The 19,824-nt window shown below is 39.1% G+C and overlaps 1 protein-coding gene across 5 annotated transcripts in view; it reads left to right on the forward strand.

Moving 5' to 3' along the window:
• STK32C (serine/threonine kinase 32C) overlaps nt 1-19,322 on the forward strand; it is a 244,998-nt gene extending 225,676 nt beyond the window's left edge. For 4 of the 5 annotated variants that reach the window (XM_050959584.1, XM_050959582.1, XM_050959585.1 and 1 more), the window contains exons 4-12: nt 608-781; nt 1,457-1,494; nt 4,747-4,836; nt 5,491-5,594; nt 5,704-5,820; nt 7,451-7,576; nt 7,751-7,882; nt 12,336-12,403; nt 13,518-19,322. In XM_050959584.1, coding sequence (XP_050815541.1) covers nt 608-781; nt 1,457-1,494; nt 4,747-4,836; nt 5,491-5,594; nt 5,704-5,820; nt 7,451-7,576; nt 7,751-7,882; nt 12,336-12,403; nt 13,518-13,656 — 988 coding nt within the window. In that variant the 3' untranslated portion in view covers nt 13,657-19,322. The remainder of the gene's footprint in view (nt 1-607; nt 782-1,456; nt 1,495-4,746; nt 4,837-5,490; nt 5,595-5,703; nt 5,821-7,450; nt 7,577-7,750; nt 7,883-12,335; nt 12,404-13,517) is intronic. The other variant, XM_050959580.1, reaches the window with a different exon arrangement.
• The last annotated feature ends 502 nt before the right edge of the window (nt 19,323-19,824 follow it).

The following is a 19,824-nucleotide window of genomic DNA, read 5'->3' on the forward strand; positions in this document are numbered from 1 at the left end:
GATAGAGGCTCAGTCAGGGGGCTAGAATTAGCACCAATATTTTAATTGTAATGGAGATTGGCTAACAGTAGCTCTGGGTAGCATATTCCTTGTTGGTGACTCATTAGAGCTGATAGCAGGGAGGTTTATCAGATAATTGCATTTGGTTTACTGCTCATTATTCCAGCACAGTATTGATTATATCAGGAAGAGTGTGTTAAGAATATAGGAGTTAAATGACAGTGCCCTGGATATAACAATGGATTGTGCAAGTAGGGTAAAATTAATGTGCATTGCTGCCCCTCCACAGAAATTTTGCATGGGATAGCCTGTGTAAGTTACAAAATGAGGAAGGCAGCAAGCAGATTAATTCATCCAAACAGAACATAGCCGTAACGAGTTAAAAATATAAGACAGTATATTGAATCATGCATGCACGACTAAAATGATGTAAATATTGAAGCCAGGATATTCCTGTGACTTTACCTGGGCAAATGGAGAGCATATGGTAGTTATCATTTAACAAGTAGAGTATAATTAGGATAAAAAAAAAGCTCCTTCATTTTGTAGCATCTGTGAAATTTGCAAGATGCCATGCTGTTTACTCACCTGTGTTTGTTTTCTGTAGGTACTCTTTTCAGGATGAAGAAGACATGTTTATGGTAGTGGATTTACTCTTAGGTGGTGATCTACGGTATCATCTACAGCAAAATGTTCATTTCACGGAGGAAACAGTGAAGCTTTATATTTGTGAGATGGCACTAGCTCTAGACTATTTACGAAGTCAGCATATTATTCACAGGTAAGAGCAAAATCTGTTAGTCTCAGCTGTTGAAAACTGGTGCAGCTAAATAAACCAACACGGATAAATGAGACGGTCAGGCTCATTAGAGAATAAGGGGCCAGATCATCAGCTGGTGCAAACTGGCTTAGGTCCATTGCAGTCTATGTTTAAGTTTAAAGTGGAGTTGTCCCCATTGTGTTGTGCGCTAATGAGTATCCCAATGTCATTAACAGTTGGTATTCAGTAAACAGCTCCTATTTAAACTGCACCTGACCATATGACCTCTTGGTTAAACTTCTGCCCTCATTTATACTGGAGCTGGTCTTTTGCCATCTGTAGACTTACTCTAAATTTACCCCAGTGTAAATTTGGCCCAGTATTTGATTCAAAGTTATAAAGTTCTTCACAATAAATGCCAAATCTTGAAGTATTAATTTTAATGGGAGTTTTGCAACAGCAGGATCTGGGAGTTTTGTTCCCCCTTTTTTTTTCTGCATGATTGCACAGGAAAACCTTTTATCTATTACACATATAAGAGATGGCACATGCATGAATAATTTATCTCATACTAGGGTACTTTGTTTTATATTTTCTACCCTAATTATTGGGTCACAATAAATAGTTTTGCTTTTCTTTTGAGTTGCTTTTTCCATTTGCCTAACTTCTTACATACATCCTCATTTCTTTTCCCAGAGATGTAAAACCAGACAACATTCTCCTAGATGAGCAAGGTAAGAAAAAAACAAAACCTGTCTGTCTATGCAGCTCCTTCTAGCCTAGGTCCTGATTCTCCACTACCATGTACCTTGTGTGCATATTTACACCTGGGCAAGGTGGGAGCAAGACACTGCTGCTCTGGTTTGGAAATATATTAATTTTGCACACAGGTTATGCAAGGCAAGGGAGAATGAAGTCTCAAGTATGTTCATCATAAACCAACGCTTCTTTTTACTAGCTCTTATATTTTTAGGACAAATAATATTTCTGGCTGGGATTTTAAACAGTGTTATTTTGTCTTCAAAGATAATAATATGATAGCTTCCAATCAAGTTAACTATTAGAAAATAACTTTGTGTCCTACCAATCTGCTGGTTGATAAACAATGTTGAGGACCTGTTTCCACAAATACCTTAGGCCAAGGTATCATAATCATGTCATCTTCAGGACTTTGGAGTCAAGAAAAGAGGTATTTATATATTTACTTTGAGCTTTAAAAATACAATTGTAGTCACCTCACTTGTGCTTTGGGCACTTGGGCTATACATTAAAAATCACAACATGAACATAAACAAAGGACTGCCCGTAAACATCTTCTCAGCTTATACTCTCTTCAGCAACCTTACAGAAGGAGTGGGTGGGGAGTGGTGGAATGGGCTCTACAACTTGCCTGGAAGATTAACAAATCTAGGCTCTGATGGAACAATGTGGGAAACAAGATCAGGACTCTTCCCTGAGGACGTACTACTAGCAGCTCTCTGTTTTAAATGGAAGGCGTTCCAGCTTGCACACCTCTGCTGATCTCATCTGTTGCCGTACATCATTGGGAAAGAGGCAATCTCTCAGGCAACCAAGTTCTAATCCTTTTCAGTTTTTGTAGGTTCAAACCAGCAGCTGGAGTTCCACCTGAAAGCTTACTGGAAGCTAGTGCAAATTGCAGAACACTGAAAAACTACTGAGCATAAGATAGAAAGAATGAGAGGAGAGAAGAAAACAGGAGGAGAAAAGGGGTTGTTCAGCCCTTGATTCAGACATGAAACGTCCAAAGATGTCAATTGGGGAGCCACATGCAGATACAGGGCAGAAAATAGCCTTACAGAAGAAAGAGAGAGAGATAGTGGTTTGCTTTGGACTAGATTTCCAGCTTGGCTTGAAAGTAACTATCCCTCAGGCAAGTTTTGGAATAATTGGTTGACCTGCTGCAACTCACGTTGGATTTCTTTCTTGTTTGCCTTGACAGAGTAGATGAATTGGCCACAGATTTTATATGCTCCACCTAATGTAGTTTTATTGTGATGTGTCTGTTACACAAGTAATCTATGAACAGCCACCTTAACAGTATGAAAAACAGAATTGGCATGTAGCCAGCTTCTTTTAAAGAGCAGACTTGGCTATATTAGAAGCATGATCAGAGTTAAAGAATTAAGGAATACTGGAGTTCACTACAACCCAAATTCTCCTCCTTCAATGCTATACTTAACTGTAGTGACATCTCTTTTCTTGCTGTTTTGAATTCTTTCTCAAGGACCTAAGAGAGAGTGCTGCATCTTCCTTCATTCAAAATATGTTTTTGCTCTGGAGAAGACACTTGAATGCAAACAGACCAGTGAGCTTTTGATGATTTATAAGCAATTTCTTGACAGTTTGTCCACATATCCCTCTGTCTTCATCTCTTTTCAGATCAGGCAGCATTGGTCTCATATGCATAATTCATACAGCTATCAGACAGCCTCTCACAAGAAGGAAGAAATTGCAGGGATATGGTACTGTCAGCTTACTCTGACCACAAGCAGTTTGGAAGACTTGCTATATATACTCATGGATAAGCCAGTTTATATTTAAGCCATGCTGGTTTATACATGGGTTCATGCAGTAAAGAACAAAAAAACCAGAGCCGGATCTGCCTGAGAGAGCTGATTTTCTCCAACTAGAAGATGAGAGATTTATTACCCATTGCTTGGGAGCCACAAGTCCAAACTGGGATGCCCATCCCCTGTAATGGGGAAAAGACAAAATTGCCACAGCGGCTGGGGAACAACCAGGTTCCTAAGTGCACGTTAGCATCTTTGGACTTGTGGCTCTTACACAGTGAGCACATTATAAAACTTGTGGAGCTCATAAAACACACATGTTGCAAGCTCTTTATTTGCAGTAAGAGCTGCTAGCTGGGGGGCTACTGTCTCTTCTACCGCTTGGGCAATGCATGGGCTGCAGGTTTGTAAAATTTTTGGTGGTGCCCAAAATGCGTCCAAGTCTTTCTCCCCACGTGCCTTGTAAGCCAATATATATTTTTTATAAATGGGAAATCTGTGACAGAACAGGGAGTTGAACGTGGATCTCCTGATGTCTAAGCTCTCGCCCTAACTACTGGACCACTCTTCCTCAAAACAACAACAAAGTGAAAAATGTTATCTAAATATTTGAAAAACTGAATTTGTTTGACCACTGTTTCTCTTGTCCTCTTGCTTTCCAACCAGGAATCCAGTTCCTTTCTTTTAATTTTGACTTTACGTTTTGGAAAATGACTGGGTTGCAAAAAATGATGAAAAATTGGCAAACAAACCTCATCAAATTTTCCAATTTTTAAATTTATTTTGTGAAAGTTTCTGGTTCAGAATCCTACAATGGCAAGGAAATAGGCTTTTAGATCCAAAGAGTCTTTTCCCTCACAATCATCTTTGATTCTTGATCTGTCAAACCAACACTCCACACAAGCATTAAAGACATTTTAGAAAGGGGTAATTCATTGCAGACAAAAAGGACAACAGGTGTTTATGAATGCATGTGTAATTGTAATGGCTGCCTTATGTGGAGTTAATTTATATACTGTGGAAATCAAAAAGGCATCTTCTTGTCCTTTGGAAAGCCACTAAGTTATAATTGATAAGTATGCATCCATTGCTGTGTGAGCAGAAAGCAGTATATTCATTTGCCCATATGTAACTCATTTTAGCTCTGATCAGATGCTTGTATGGGCTGGAATAAATTGGACATTTTTAATGACTGCAAAATAGCACCTCGAGTTTGGCATTTAATAAGGCAGAAAAATAACGATTTTTTTTCCATCTGAAAAGACTTGGACCTTAAGAATACCTCCATGATCTAGTATGACCATTTAATGAGAGCCAGGTGCCACAGTGCCTGCTCCTTTTAGTAAACAAGCATCAAATGTTTTCTGAATAATTTAATGTGTGTCTAGGTTACAAAATGTTCCATTTATGACTATTTTATTAATACCTCTTTAAAAATGTGTCTTTATTTCTAAGGTCATGCACACCTAACAGATTTTAATATTGCAACAATAATCAGAGATGGTGAAAAAGCAACTGCGTTAGCTGGAACCAAACCATATATGGGTAAGAAATATTATTTATTAATTGTCTCTACAATTTACTTTGAAAGGCTACTTACAGCATACTATTTTATAATTTGTGCCTAACACGATGTAATTGAACTAATTTAACACATTAATGCAAGCGACTTAGTCATTCAGAAAAGTTAATTAATCAAGCAGTCTGTCCCTAAAGCTGTGTGAATTATTCTCCCCAAAACACCTTTTGTGTTTGCTCTCATCAGCCTCCCAATGTCATCATCAGTTCCTGTTGTTCCTACACTAACTTAGGACCTGTTCCTGGAAGGTGCAGTTCCCACTGACTTGGGTGGAAACTGAGGGCACTCAGCACCTTGCATGACTCAGCTCTTAGACAGGAAGCTGTTTGGGACAGGAACTCAGTTTCTTGTTTGTCTTGTAGGATCCCATCTAGGGTGACCAGATGTCCCGATTTTATAGGGACAGTCCCGATTTTGGGGGCTTATTCTTATATAGGCATCTGTTACGCACACACCCCCTCCCCCCGTCCCGATTTTTTAAGCTTGCTATCTGGTCACCCTAATCTCATCTATGGCACTAAATAAAAGTAATTATGGCATCCATAAACTGTCGCTTAATCCAATCTGCAGCAGGATGTAAACATACTACAGCCAGAGTTTTCTTTTCTGTTTTTATTTAGCTCCAGAGATTTTTCACTCTTTTCTGAATGGTGGGACAGGCTACTCCTTTGAAGTTGATTGGTGGTCTTTAGGAGTGATGGCTTACGAACTTCTTCGTGGATGGGTCTGGTGTTCTCTATTGTCTTATATGATGATGTTTACAGATATTTTTCTTAATTATCTTCAAAGGGAAGAATTGTATTTTTTTCATATTTCCGTTTTCTTTTCCTCAGAGACCCTATGACATCCACTCCAGTAACCCAGTAGAGTCTTTAATTCAGCTGTTTAGTACTGTAAGTGTTCAGTATTCATCAGTATGGTCAAAAGAAAGTGTTGCTTTATTGAGAAAGGTAAATACTGTTTCTTCAGTACAATTTCAATTGTGTGGTCACAAATTCCATACTGGCTACAGTATGTACAGGGCTAATTAGAAACTAATCTTCTGTTCAGCTTCAAGATATTACTCCTTTATGTCTTTATACAATGGTTAGCACAATTTAATTCTCCAAAATATAATTTGAGTAGTCATTTGCTGCTTTATCCATCTTCTCTTCTGTTAGTTAGCAAGTGAGGTGTGTTACTTGATTGGTTTAAGTGATATAATCATATACTTGCTCAGGTTAAGATCTGTAGTGTTAACATAACTGCCTGTGTGGAAATGTATTACCTCTAATACTCTGAAATTCATAGCTGACTGCTGAAATAACTACCTTTCACCATAGAATGATTGCAGCATAAAATACATAGGTGTTTGGATATCCTGCTGTGATAATGCTTTTTTTCCCTTTCTCCAATTCTGCAGTCAGTGAATCTGAGTCTGATTTGTCTAGTAATTAGAAATGTGTTTGTTTTCTTTTTTTCTGGGGAATGGGTCCTCTGTCACTTTCATTTTACTGTTTATATCTAAGAAAGTCTGGTGATTTGAAGCTGATGTTGGTTTCTTGGCTTCTGTTTATTAAAGGATTCAGAAAAGTGGCTGATCAAGAGAGTATAAAACACTCCACTGACAGCAAATAAGTGACTCCAATATAAGTTAGAGTTGGGTGGACAATTTACATAATTAGATTTTATTTTAGTAAGAAGCGGAGTTGTTAGTTATTATTGCAATAAAAATTACTCTGCAAGATCACATATGCCATCTACTGGGTTAACTCAGAGATTGCATGCTTTTAAAGAGAACATTATATATGGAAATTAATAATACATATCCATAATCCAAAAGTTATCAGTCATCACCCCCAAACAAAAAAGTCCCCCAGGCCTCCAAGAATCCCACGAGTTTTCTTGCTCTAAAACGTTGTCCAGTTGAGGAGAGCAGCGTGAGAAATTCTTCAGAGCCCAGTGTCACTTTTTCTTAGGGTTTATCTACACTGGCACTTTATAGCACTGCAACTTTCTTGCTCAAGGGTGTGAAAAAAACACTCCCTTGAGCTCAGCAAGTTTCAGCGCTGTAAAGCTCCAGTGTAGCTGCTCTCCCAGTGCTGGCAGCTACACCCCTCGTGGAGATGGTTATTTTAGAGCACTGGGAGAGCTCTCTCCCTGTGCTCTGCCACGACTACACAAGCCATGTAGACTAGCCCTTAATCAGCTGGCTGAGGAATTGCTGAATAATGTGGGGCATTTCTTTCCCAGCATAGGCTGAGCATGTTACCCACACAGCACTTCCTGATCTTACCAGGCAACAAGAGATCAGGACTAATAATCAAATGTTTCCTCCTTTTGGCCCAAATGAGGAATTTTCCCATCAACTAACCCAAGTATAATTAATTATGGTATTTCCTAACATTTGAGTGCTTGAGTTTGCAACCTTAATAATTTTTTTGTTTGTTTTTTGGGCAGATAATAAGTTACAAGTCATTTCCCACAAAGGGTTTTTTCTCTCTTAGATAATAATAAGAGCATGATTAAAGACAGAATGATTCTGTATGCCTGTTCTTTCTCAGTCCAGACCATGCCTTACTGCAGTGCCTATTATTTCAGCTATTGACAGTGAATCCTGAGCATCGATTTGCCAGCCTCACTGATGTTCAAACTTCAGCTTACTTATCAAATGTCATCTGGGATGATGTCTGTGAGAAGAAGGTGGAGCCAGGCTTTGTTCCTAATGTAAGCAAAAGTGATGACTTAATCAGTTTCCCCTTATTGAACAATGATCACTGTTTACTTAATAAAACAAAGGATTTCTATGGCTGAAATAACTCCTAAATGTATTAGCTGAAACATATTCTCATAAATCACAGAACTAAGCTTTCAGTTAGTACCTTTGTACCATTCTAACAGAAAGGCCGTCTGCATTGCGATCCCACCTTTGAGCTAGAAGAAATGATCCTGGAGTCAAGACCCTTGCATAAAAAGAAGAAAAGACTTGCAAAAAACAAGTCCAGGGACAACAGCAAGGACAGCTCACAGTCAGTAAGTCCATCCTTGAATAGCTCAAACAATCAAAAAGCTGAGGTGTTGAAATCTGTTTGTTATAAAAGCAGTTACTTTGCATGGAGGCTTTCTATTCATACGTATTGTAATAAAAATGTTCAGCCAAGTGGACAGTCAGACTGACTCTGCCTGAGAGCTAAATTCTCCTCTTCCATCTGCATGGCAGATCTCTTCCACACTCTTCTGTTATCCCTAAAGTGACATGAGTGGGATATCTATGCACATTGATCAAGAAACTATAAATGTCAGAAGATCCACTATGTTGATAGAGAAGAAAGATTCACCTCAGATGCGGTATCATTTACACAGTTAGGTCCTGAGTCTTCTGTCACACAGCTTTACACCTGTGTAACTCCTTTGAATTCTATGGATTTACTCCTAACTGACCCTCATGTTAGTGAAAGGAGAACCAAATTATTAGTAAAATGAGATGTGTGGCAAGTTAGAAATACTGATGACACTAATATTAATGATTCAAAGCTTTAAGTCCTCCACTTGAAAGAATAATAAAATTCTGCAGTATTACTGGGCTGGCTTCTCACAGTTTGTTTCAAATATTGCATGTTCAGTTCTCAAGAGCTATTCTCAACTGAGTTTTGCAACACAACTAATTAAACACTAGGATATCCTGTGCAGTCCTGATTTAGAATATTCCCAGTAGTGCATGAGAATCACTCATTTCATGTAGATCCCTCCTGGATCTTCATGATGACTCTTGGTAGGCCGTACAGTACCCTTTCTTTGAGAGGTAGCAGGAAGCTTTGGAAACAATCAAGTAAGAAAAGTAGATCCTAGGTGTCTCCCATGAATTCCCACTAATATTCCATGAGATTGTGCTATGATTATTTTCATTGGCTGCAATAGTTTTGTTGTTGGTAAGAAAAAAATATTTAGGAAACACCCATTCTTTTAGAAACTAGTCCTGTAAGTGTTTATAATCATGGGAGCCAGAGTTCAGGCTAGACTCAGATCACTGGTAAAATGAATACAGGAGTTTCAATCTTCTCCATGGTGGACATGTCCCCATAAAATAACAATTACATAATTTGGCATAGTATGTAGCTTCATCTCAGGGAAAACCCAGTATTCGTAAGGGGTGTTGCAGGCTATAACTGATGTATATGGGTAGATCTATGTGAAAAAGCAATCACAACATCTAACCACTTATTTCTGAACTCAGGGCAGTGCTCCTTGCCTCTCAATTTCATGAGCACTAAAATTATCCCGCAAATAAAAATAAACAATTTTTTTAAGAATACCATTTATCTCATAAACAGCAGGAAGTATCTGTTAGAATTCTCCCTGACTTGTGGGCTGAGTCTATTAACAGCAGTAGATCATTTCCTCCTTCAGCAATAGTTAACATTACAATCAATGAAGGTTACTATAAAAGATTGGAAGAATAATTCAGGAAGCCAAAAACCAGAATAAGCAAACTTAACAATAACTTGCAGAGGCACTCACTGACAAGTGAGTTAAAGGCAGTGCTACATTTTTCTCCAGCATCTATGTGTCCTGCCAATCTCCTTGATGGTGCTGTATGCCTGTAGCTCTTAAGGCACCGTGGGATCCTTCAGGATGATAGTCAATATAGGTGAAATTCACCTCTGGATATAGGACTAGTTAAAGGCCTATATGTCTGCTTAAATCCTGCATAAAACCTGTTCTGAGGATTTAAGTGAATGAGTAGTATATGGGCCTTATGCTTGCTCCCTGCACCAGGGTGAATTTCACTATTTATAAACTGATTATTCATATAGTAAAGGATTGTGTGTATTAATATGTTATCTGTGTAGTAGAGAACTTATTGCACCAGAAGTGAAAACAGAACACAGTGATTTAAAAATGTGAAAGAAATGAGGATGTTTTTTTTCCATCATCAGTTTAGGCTGAAAGTCATACTACTTGATTATATTATATTCCTGTGCATCTAGACAACAATACAGTAATTCCTCACTTAAAGTCATCCCGGTTAATGTCGTTTCGTTGTTATGTTGCTGATCAATTAGGCAACATGCTCATTTAAAGTTGTGCAATGCTCCCTTCTAATGTCGTTTGGCAGCCATCTGCTTTGTCCACTGCTTGCAGGAAGACGAGCCCGTTGCACCTAGCTGGTGGGGGCTTGGAACCAGGGTGGACTGGCAGCCCCCTATCAGCTCCGCGCTCCCCTAAGTTCCCTGTGCAGCAGCTGTCCCTTCCCCCACTGCCATGTGCTGCTCCTGCCCTCTACCTTGGAGCTGTTCCCCAAGACTCCTGCTTGCTGTACTGGGGGGTAAGAGGAAGAGGAGGTAATGTCAGGGTGTCTCACTCCCCCCTGCTCCTGTACCCTGCTTACCCCGTCTTCCATAGAGCAGGGGGGACATATGACACGCCTCAGGACAGAGGGAGCTTGCTGGCAGCAGCTGCGGTCTCAGCAAGCTGATCTAATTAATAAGGCAGTGTACTTAAAGGGGAAAAGCACATCTCTCTCACACACACACGGTGTGTGTCTCTGTCTTTGTCTGCAATGCTGTCTCCCCTCCCTCCATTCCTGCTGCCTTGTAGAGTGTGAGAGTTAACCCTTGAGGGATCAGCCAACTGGTAGTTCATCATTTAGCAGTAAGGCATTCCCTGGGAAATATTCCACCCTCTGACTCCTCACCTCATGCAAGCTTCACAATCATCATCACTGGGTACCAGTATTAAATTGTTTAAAACCTATACTGTGTGTGCACGCGCGCATGTGTGTGTGTGTATGTGTGTGTGTGTATATATATAAAAAAAAACCCTCACCCCTATGGGTGGTATGTGTCTTCCTCAAACTCGGGTCCTCTACCAGAGGCCTGGGAGTTTGAGGGTTCTGCGCAGTATCTTAGCTGTTCCTAGCACTGCACTCTTCTGGACAGAGAGCTCTGATGTTGTTCCTGGGATCTGTTGGAGCCACTCACCTAGCTTAGGAGTCACAGCCCCGAGTGCTCCTACCACCACTGGGACCACTTTGGCCTTCACTTTCTACATCCTCCTAATTCCTCTTTCAGGCCCTGGTACTTCTCCAGCTTCTCATATTCCTTCTTCCTGATGTTGCTGTCACTTGGCACTGCTATATCTATCACCATCGCTGTCTTCTGGTCCTTATCTATTACCACGATGTCTGGTTGATTGGCCAGTACCTGCTTGTCTGTCTGGATCTGGAAGTCCCACAGAATCTTAGCCCTGCTATTCTCCACAACCTTCTGTGGAATCTCCCATCTGGTCTTGGGAGGATCTAGCCCATACGCTGTGCAGATGTTCCTGTACACAATGCCAGCCACTTGGTTGTGCCGTTCAGTGTTTGCTGTTCCTGCCTGCATCTTACATCCTGCCACTATGTGTTGGACTGTCTCTGAGGCCTCTCTGCACAGTCTGCACCTTGGGTCCTCTCTAGTGTGGTAGACCCCTGCTTCAGTGAATCTGGTGCTCAGTGCCTGTTCCTGTTCTGCTATGATCAGTGCCTCAGTGCTGTCTTTTAGTCCAGCCCTTTCCAGCCACTGGTAGGATTTCCCAATGTCAGCCACCTCAGCTATCTGTCGATGGTACATCCCATGCAGGATCTTGTCTTGCCATGGTACTTCTTCTGCTTGGTCTTCCTTCCATGTCTGCTGCCGCCTCAGGCATTCTCTCAGCAGCTCATCTTTGGGGGCCATCTTACTGATGTACTCCTGGATGCTTCGGGTTTCGTCCAGGACAGTGGCTTTGACGCTCACCAAGCCTCGCCCGCCTTCTTTCCGGCTGGTATACAGTCTCTGGGTGTTGGACTTGGGGTGGAAACCTCCGTGCATTGTGAGGAGCTTCCGGGTCTTCACATCGGCAGCCTCCATGTTCTCCTTTGGCCAGCTCACTATACCAGCAGGGTATCTGATAACCGGCAGGGCGTATCTGTTAATGGCGTGGATCTTGTTTTTCCCACTGAGCTGGCTCTTCAGGATCTGTCTTATCCTTTGATGATACTTGGATGTTGCTGTCTTCCTTGCCTCCTCATCGTGGTTTCCATGTGACTGGGGGACGCTAAGGTACTTGTAGCTGGTCTGTATGTCTGCTATGTGGCCCGCTGGTAGTTCCACCCCATCAATCTTGATTACCTATATATATATATATGTATAGTATTTTGTCTGGTAAAAAAAAAAGGTGTGTGTGTGTGTGTGTGTGTGTGTGTGTGTGTGTGTGTGTGTGTGTGTGTGTGTGTGTGTGTGTGTGTGTGTGTGTGTGAAAAAAAAAGTCCCTGGAACCTAAATCCCTCATTTACATTAATTCTTATGGGGAAATTGGATTCGCTTAACATCGTTTCGCTTAAAGTCGCATTTTTCAGGAACATAACTACAACCTTAAGTGAGAAGTTATTGTAGTCACATATATAGTCTGATGTTTTCTCTATTGACTTCTCATGCACGTGATGTTTTTTCTTTTTTCAAAACAGGAAAATGACTATCTCCAGGAATGCCTCGAAGCAATCCAGCAAGACTTTGTAATTTTTAACAGAGAGAAGTGAGTGGGGTGGGGGTATGTTTTCATAAGGAAAGGGGGCTTCTTTTTACTTAGCAGAACTGGGATTCACAAAAACAGATTGTTGGGAACCATAAATATGAGAATCAAAGCAATGGTCCAGTTCTGCATTATTGACTTCAATGGAGCAGACCCAGGCCCTATTTTTCTTTAAAGCTTATCTAAAATATGGAACTGAAAAACAACTCCAAAAGCCCCAATGATTATTAAACTCTGTAGTTAAATCAAATATGCTACAGAATCATGTGGATTTTAAAATACTTATGATTTTGAGTCTTGAGTACACCCACAATATCCACCCACCCACTGTATTTTTGACGATATGGCAAATGAAAGAAATATGGTAAAATGCCCTCCATGCACCACAATGGGTGAATGAAAGCACTGCAATCAAAATATCTGCTTTCCCCTGTGGCTTGCAGATATTCATGACACTTTTGCTATTAAATTAAAACAATATGATGGAAGGCAATTCTTCCCAAGCTAGGAAATAAGGAAACTGCCTCTAAACAAACCATACTCCTTGGTAAGCTCATCACAGTAGGTTACTAGATATCTCCTTGCAGCATGTACAGCACCGAATAAGCCATTGTGTTTAAAATAGAAGAATACACCTGCAGCTGTTTGGGTTCTGCTACACTATAGTCAAAAAGACTTTAAAACACAGGGACTTATACAATAATTTATGAAAACGTTAGGATATGGGTTAGGTGGATCTCAAATATGGAAGAAACACTTGGGTGTTTGTTTCATATATTACATGTGTTCATGCATTTGTTTCATGTATTACAATTGATACTTAGCACATAAAAAGAGAGAATTCACTGCAATGGCTCAATCATTGGTTATCGTACTTTTCCAAAACTGGGATTTCCCTCTCATTTTGGAAGAATCTATCCTGGGTCCCTTTAGCTTTCCGAGAACTACCAAGTGATTGTGACCCCCTGATACCTGACTGTGACCCCTACATTAGTACATATGGATGATAGGGGCACCTTAGGACTCATTTTCCATTTCAGTTTTTTTCAACCATAGTTTCTACAAAATTTTAAGTGTAGATAAAGCATGTAACATGTTACTCATATGTTCTGCACAGGTTGAAGAGGAGTCAAGATCAAATGAATGAATCTATTTCTCCTCCTGAAACTACAGATGAAGCTGAGACAGAAGCTGAATCTGAGAATTCCAATTTAAATATGTGTAGCTCTGTATGTTCTTCTACAGGCAGCAGCTAGGACTACAGTTTCAAGGCCAGGGGCCAAAAGCCTACATGCCTCTTGAATAAATCATTCTCAGGTTGCACTGATGAATATATACTGTACACTGCGTACTATAATTGAAAAAAAAAAGTCACAAAATCAATATTGTAAAGCTGTAGCAGAGGTAGATAGTTCTTAAAGAACTGAATTCATGGATTTAAATGATGGCCAGTTCTGAACACTGGATTACCTACTATGAGGAAAAATACTTGCTATGCAACACCTTGGAGAAAATAGTTCAGTTTCTTTCTTTGCTCTTTTTTAATGGCAGGTTGCTGACTCAGGCACATGTGAACATGGTAAGTGAACAGGTCAAATCCTTGCCTATGAGCAAGGAGCACGCAGCACAAGTGTGTGTTTGGGAAAGGTTGAGAAGATGATGTAAAGCTCACTTTTGCACTCCGGAAAACTGTTTACTGGATTGGCCCCTTGTGTAAATTAGAGAAGCCCTCAGGCTGCTCTAATTAATGACAGGTGCTAACAGCCTCATGGAACTAAATAGCTGAGCAGCATGCAGTTTAAGAGCACCTCAGCCACACCCTCTTTCTTCTGGCTGCACGCTACATGTAGGACCCTCTCTGTCAACTCAATGCAACTGGATGTTTCTCCTTGCACTGGGCCAATCCCTGAGGGGCTGGATATACTGGCTTTACAAAGAGAATCTGTTAGTGGAGTGGCACAAAGTGGTTGCACTGCACCAAAGGATCTGGTTTAAAATATTTACTCTCCTTGTATGGCTATGCTTAGCTGCAAGGAGCTGTGCAAATTACAAGCAAATGAATCAGAAATTATTCTATTTTTTCAACTCATTTAATTAATCGGACATAAGTTCTATTGGATTTCAGTTTTACTGGAAATGTACACTGTGGGTAGCCATAAAATGCTACTCAATAATAGAAGAAAGGTGGTGTCAGTTTTACCATTCTGTTTACTTTATTCTAAGTGTAAAATAAAGTACTGTACATAATCTACTGGTACCTGTCTTAACTTTTCATTAGGACAGGAGATCTCTTGACTTTGCTTCAGCTGTGGATATTGCCTAATTGTTTCAAAAGCCTTTTCTGTGTTAGGCTTAGTGGCTTATTCTACTGTATAGTGGCTTTAAGTTACTATTACTGAAATCAAGCCATCAGTTCTACTACACCATTCAATTATTGTGCCGTGCATATATATCATTATAATTACATCCACACAAAAGCTATCACAATCTGTTTGTTACCAGACCTTAAGAAATTTGCCATGTTTGCATCTTTACTTTATTGTATGTTCCTGAAGTATAATGGATAGAGAATGTTTTTAACAAATGCAAATTCTTTCAAGGCAATTTCCGCTGTGTTGATATATAGTTTTCAGTATCCATGAATGAAACAAATGTGTAAAACAATTTTATATGTAAAACAAGACATGTTTACTTTTCCACAGTTTTATTTGGAGACTGGTAAGTGGTGAAAATTGTGCAGAACCAAATTTTCATAAAAAAATATTCAAGTGTGCAGGCACAACTTGGGGGTTGGGGGTGGGGGAAGACTCCAAAGCTTTTATACCAGTTGCACAGTTATTTTTAGGACACCACCAAATAAATGGTAGGTCCTGTTAGTAATTAAAGTGTAGAAGACCATGGTTCTTGCTAGAGCATGACCATCCACATCTTATTGTTCAGAGTATATTCAGAGTTGTGTGTGCTTGAATAGGTCCTAACATGGGAAGCCAACTCTTTTCAAAGAATAAATGCCATCCAACTATGTTCATGTTCCTAGATATTACTATAAGCTATCCCTGCTCTAATGATAGTTGAAGTAAGGGTTGGCTTATTGTAGTAAAACAGATCTAAAATAAATATTCCCCTCCCTTTTGCCCCTTCCTTACCAACTACAGAAGAAAATTTACCTCCCCAGCTCTGAGTCACAAACAACTTTAAAAGGGAGATTTTCCCCCCCTTTTCCTTCTGCCCTGCAGTAACATTCCAGCTGATTACCAGTTAGCAAAAGAATTCACACAGCCATCCGCTTTTGCTGTTCCCGCCAAAGGCATATTAAAGCATGTTTGAATAGAATGTATGATCTGGGCCCTATGCTTTGAAAGAGTTCAGTGAACATTTTCTAGGAACACCTTGCCCCCCTACTCATGCATTTTGTTGTCAGATTCCACCCTTCTCCACTTACATTTTATTTTTGTAAAGGTAATGGAAATAAAGCCTCACATTTTTGTCTTGATCCAAGACACATTTTGCTTTGCTCTCTCTCTCTCTCTTCCTTCCCCTTTCTGTTGCAGCTTCCCACCCAGACCACTGTTCCATGGCAGGGAAATTACCTTTTTAAAAGAATCAAAATTAATAATAAGTGCCATAGGCACCTTCCAAAATAACAGCTATTTACTCTCATCCCCCATTCCAATAGCCATATCAGAGCACTCAATATTTGCATCAGGAATTGTCTCTTTCTTGTGTTTGAAAAAAATAGCTCTGAGATAAGTAGGTGCAAACATACCTCAACTTGCCAAGCTTCAAATATGGGTTGCAGTGTGTGGCAAAGATGTGAAGGGAACAAAACGTTATTAGTGCAGGATACTTAAATGTTGTGAGCCTCAGTCTGTCGGTATAAATGGCTCTCTCGTGTCAATTTCATTATTCTTTATTTCTCATGTAAATAATTTTCACCAAGAAAATGATGGCACACCAAAATTGTGAGGAACTTACGTAGCGATGGGAATGAAATGAGCAACGTTTGGCAGGTGTGGATGCACTCCTAACAAGTTAATGTCAGAAACTCTCTCCATTTAAAGGGACTCTCTGCAGCTCCATTAAAATATACTGTAATAGCAAAAGCAATAGAACCCATTCACTGCTGTAGTTAGCACATGGTGTACATGGTTTCTGAAGCTGAAGTAACAGTGTATAGGAGTGAACTGACTTTTCCGGTTCAGGCTTTGTTTATTGCTCATTACTTCCACTTTTTGTCACTTATCTTTTCCATATGAACCAAGCATGAAATGTCTTCAGTAGTACCAAGCACTAAACAGCAAAGCTTCAATGAAGACACTGCTTCTAGGTCATTAGGAGCCAAAGTCTGGTCACCCAGAGGCACTGTTGAAGTGCAACATGTTGTTTCCTAAGGAAACAAGATCTGGGAAATGCTTGGGTATACATTATTTCTGCCTCTCTTAAATGCATTTCTAAATCTTGATCTCCGAGAAGCAAATGACATGACAAAGAGAGACTTTTAGAATTATTGTCCCGTGTATTTGAATCACCCTGAGTGCAATATAATTTTAGTACTCATTTTCTATCTTATATAATGCATGCAAATGTACCTCTCTAATACCCATCTGGGAAATAGGTTTACTGGTGCCTATTTACACATATTCCCTAGAGAAGAGATTACATGCATACAGTAACTGTAAAAAGAAGACAAATTGTAAGACATGGATACATATTTGCTTTATTGTTTTAAACAAAAAAGTGAGGTGTAATATGATGGGCCAGATTCATCCCTGGTGTAACTCTGCTGAATGTATTATAGCATTTATGTTTGTATGTTCTCAACATAAAATGTATATTTTGCTTTAGAAAAAAATATGCGAAAGGATTCTGGGCTGTGCACTCCAGCATATTTTACAAGATCTCCTTCTCTTTGCTGTCTATGGAGTATGTGTTGTTTTGGGTGTGGTAGAATCTATAATGATGATATTGTGATAATTTTAATGCTGGCTCTTTACTTGACTGGGTGGCATTGTACTGATTTCTATGTTCCTTTTAGGAGTCTTTGATTAAAATTGTATAATCTTTTGGACAAATTGGGCCTGATCCAATGCTCTTTAAAGTCCATGGTCATCCTCTTATTGACTTCAGCAGACATTTGATTGGGCCCTTTTTGTCTATTTCAAATAATGCCCTGTGTAAAACTTCATTTGATATGTATAAACCATATAAGGACAATAGGATTGTTTTCTTTGTTCAATTATTTCATCAATACCATGTACACAGACACACACAGTTAGACCTCTTTAGAAATCCAGAGTTTAATGCATAGTCTTTCTGCTATACAGTATATTAATGTATTTTCTAGTCTGTACTTATGTCCCTTATTTATGACTAAGGCCTTCGGTGAGCAGGACTAAGTGAGGTAAGATCACAGAGTCCCTAGCTTTCTAGTTCTTCTACCCTTGCAGCCAAGAATATTAAACAAACATTTACCTTGAGTGCCAAGGTCATCAGTGCTAATCCTTGACTGAGGGAAGGAATCATTTTTTTCTGATGTTGTTTATATTATTTATATTCATAGCTAAACAAATCCATTTTCTATTATAATTCAAATAGTGCTTTTCACATTCCATAGGGCTTGCCCTAGGTAAAGATTTTAGTATTTGATCATTTAAACAATTCTAAAGGTTAGTAGAAGCAATTCTTAGACTCGCTGGAGTTCTGGAAAATGGAGATCACATGTTTTACGCTGGCTTTTATGTTTACATGCCAGGCCCTTTAAAGTGTAAGGTATTTGAGAACACTTGTGACTATGTAGTGTGGCCCTATTCCAATTTCTTACACCCCTCAAAACACAGTGGGAATTTTGGGAGTACATAATGGCATGATGGGCAGGAGGTAAATAGTAAATCCTACTGCCAGAAACGCTCTTGACAGTAGTGGCATGGGAACTTTATTTTAAATAAAATATGAATCATGTGCCACTTATGTCTGACTGTACCCGTGGCAAACACGAGACTAAAGACGTGCATTGCTCATTGCATTGTATGTAATGAATGACGTTAAGGTATTGTAGGGCTCTATTTTATTTGTGAACGGATTGGTTCCTATTAACAGTATATTTTTGGTTTGACGCTCTCTGCACCATTTCTCTTTTTACTGTATCTCTTAGTTTAGAGCCTGATGCTGTATTTGGTACAGAAGCAAAACTCTCAGTGTAATTCACGGAATACAGCTATCATTTGCAGTTATTTCCACAGCTGATCGCTAACATTGGTTGCCGTCTCTAGCTCTCCTACCAGAACCACAATACTAAATTGAATCTGCATAAGCTATTCAAATGCTCTGTGTATTAATCATTCTTCATGATGCATCTATACAATCTTTGTTCTTTTCCACAAGCCATTGTACTATCCGTATGCCATTTGTAATAGTATTATCATCAATTCATTGCTATAAATAAGTAATGTCCTCTTTTCTCAGTTTGTTGCATCGGAAAGTTCTGAAAATACTTAAAAAAACCTTCCAATGAACTCCAGCTGACTTTCCTGGGAATTTTGCATGACAAAGGCATGCAGGAATTGTCCCTTAAGGGTTAATTTTTTTTGCTAACTATTGGTCTATTCCTTGCCCAAAAAAGTAAAAGTAATAATAACTATTTTTTAAAAAACAGTAGACATGTCTGCAACAGCATAAACTTGACTTAAAACAGCGCTGAAATACTGAAGCCTTGCAGGCTCCTTTTTTTTTTTAGTTATTTCAGTGCAAATCACATATGTAAGTATATCTTTGTATTTTATGATAATACAATTCTGTAATTTTTATTGCATGAAAATAGCACCATATTATATAAGAAAATTTAAGTTATGGCAATATATTTGTGTTTTTGCAGATACTGCAGAGAAGCCATTGCATTTCTGGAGTAATAAATGTGTATTTTTAAGATATCTGGACATTTGCAGTCATTTCTAGGTTTATTGTTAAATAGAAAAATATGAAGTATTGTAAGAAGGGCATGTAGTGGTCACATTCCTTATTTACATATTTCCAGGCTAGATATTTTTACAGTTAGGTATAACAGACAAAACATATAACCAATCTATTTTATAGCTGCCATTATGATCATGGGTATTCTAAAGACATGCTCAGTAGTATTTTTAGACCCAATTAATTTGCCAATCAGTAATCCATGTAAAAGTATTTGTAATTTGCATCCAAGATAAAAAATGCAAATTATATGATCCGTTCTGGTATTTTGGTCATTAATCCAGAAATTAAGGATGCTGATCTTTAGGGGTAGTGCACACCTAGTTTAGCCAAGTTAACACAATTGTTTACACAGTACAGCCAGAATATTAAGAGAATGCTCCCAGGATGCACTTCTCTGACATGAGCACTTACAGCATTCAGCAACACATGCAGAATGTATGGTATTCCTCCAAAAT

This window comes from Gopherus flavomarginatus, chromosome 6 (assembly GCF_025201925.1).
Source record: "Gopherus flavomarginatus isolate rGopFla2 chromosome 6, rGopFla2.mat.asm, whole genome shotgun sequence".
NCBI classification, from domain to species: Eukaryota; Metazoa; Chordata; order Testudines; family Testudinidae; genus Gopherus; species Gopherus flavomarginatus.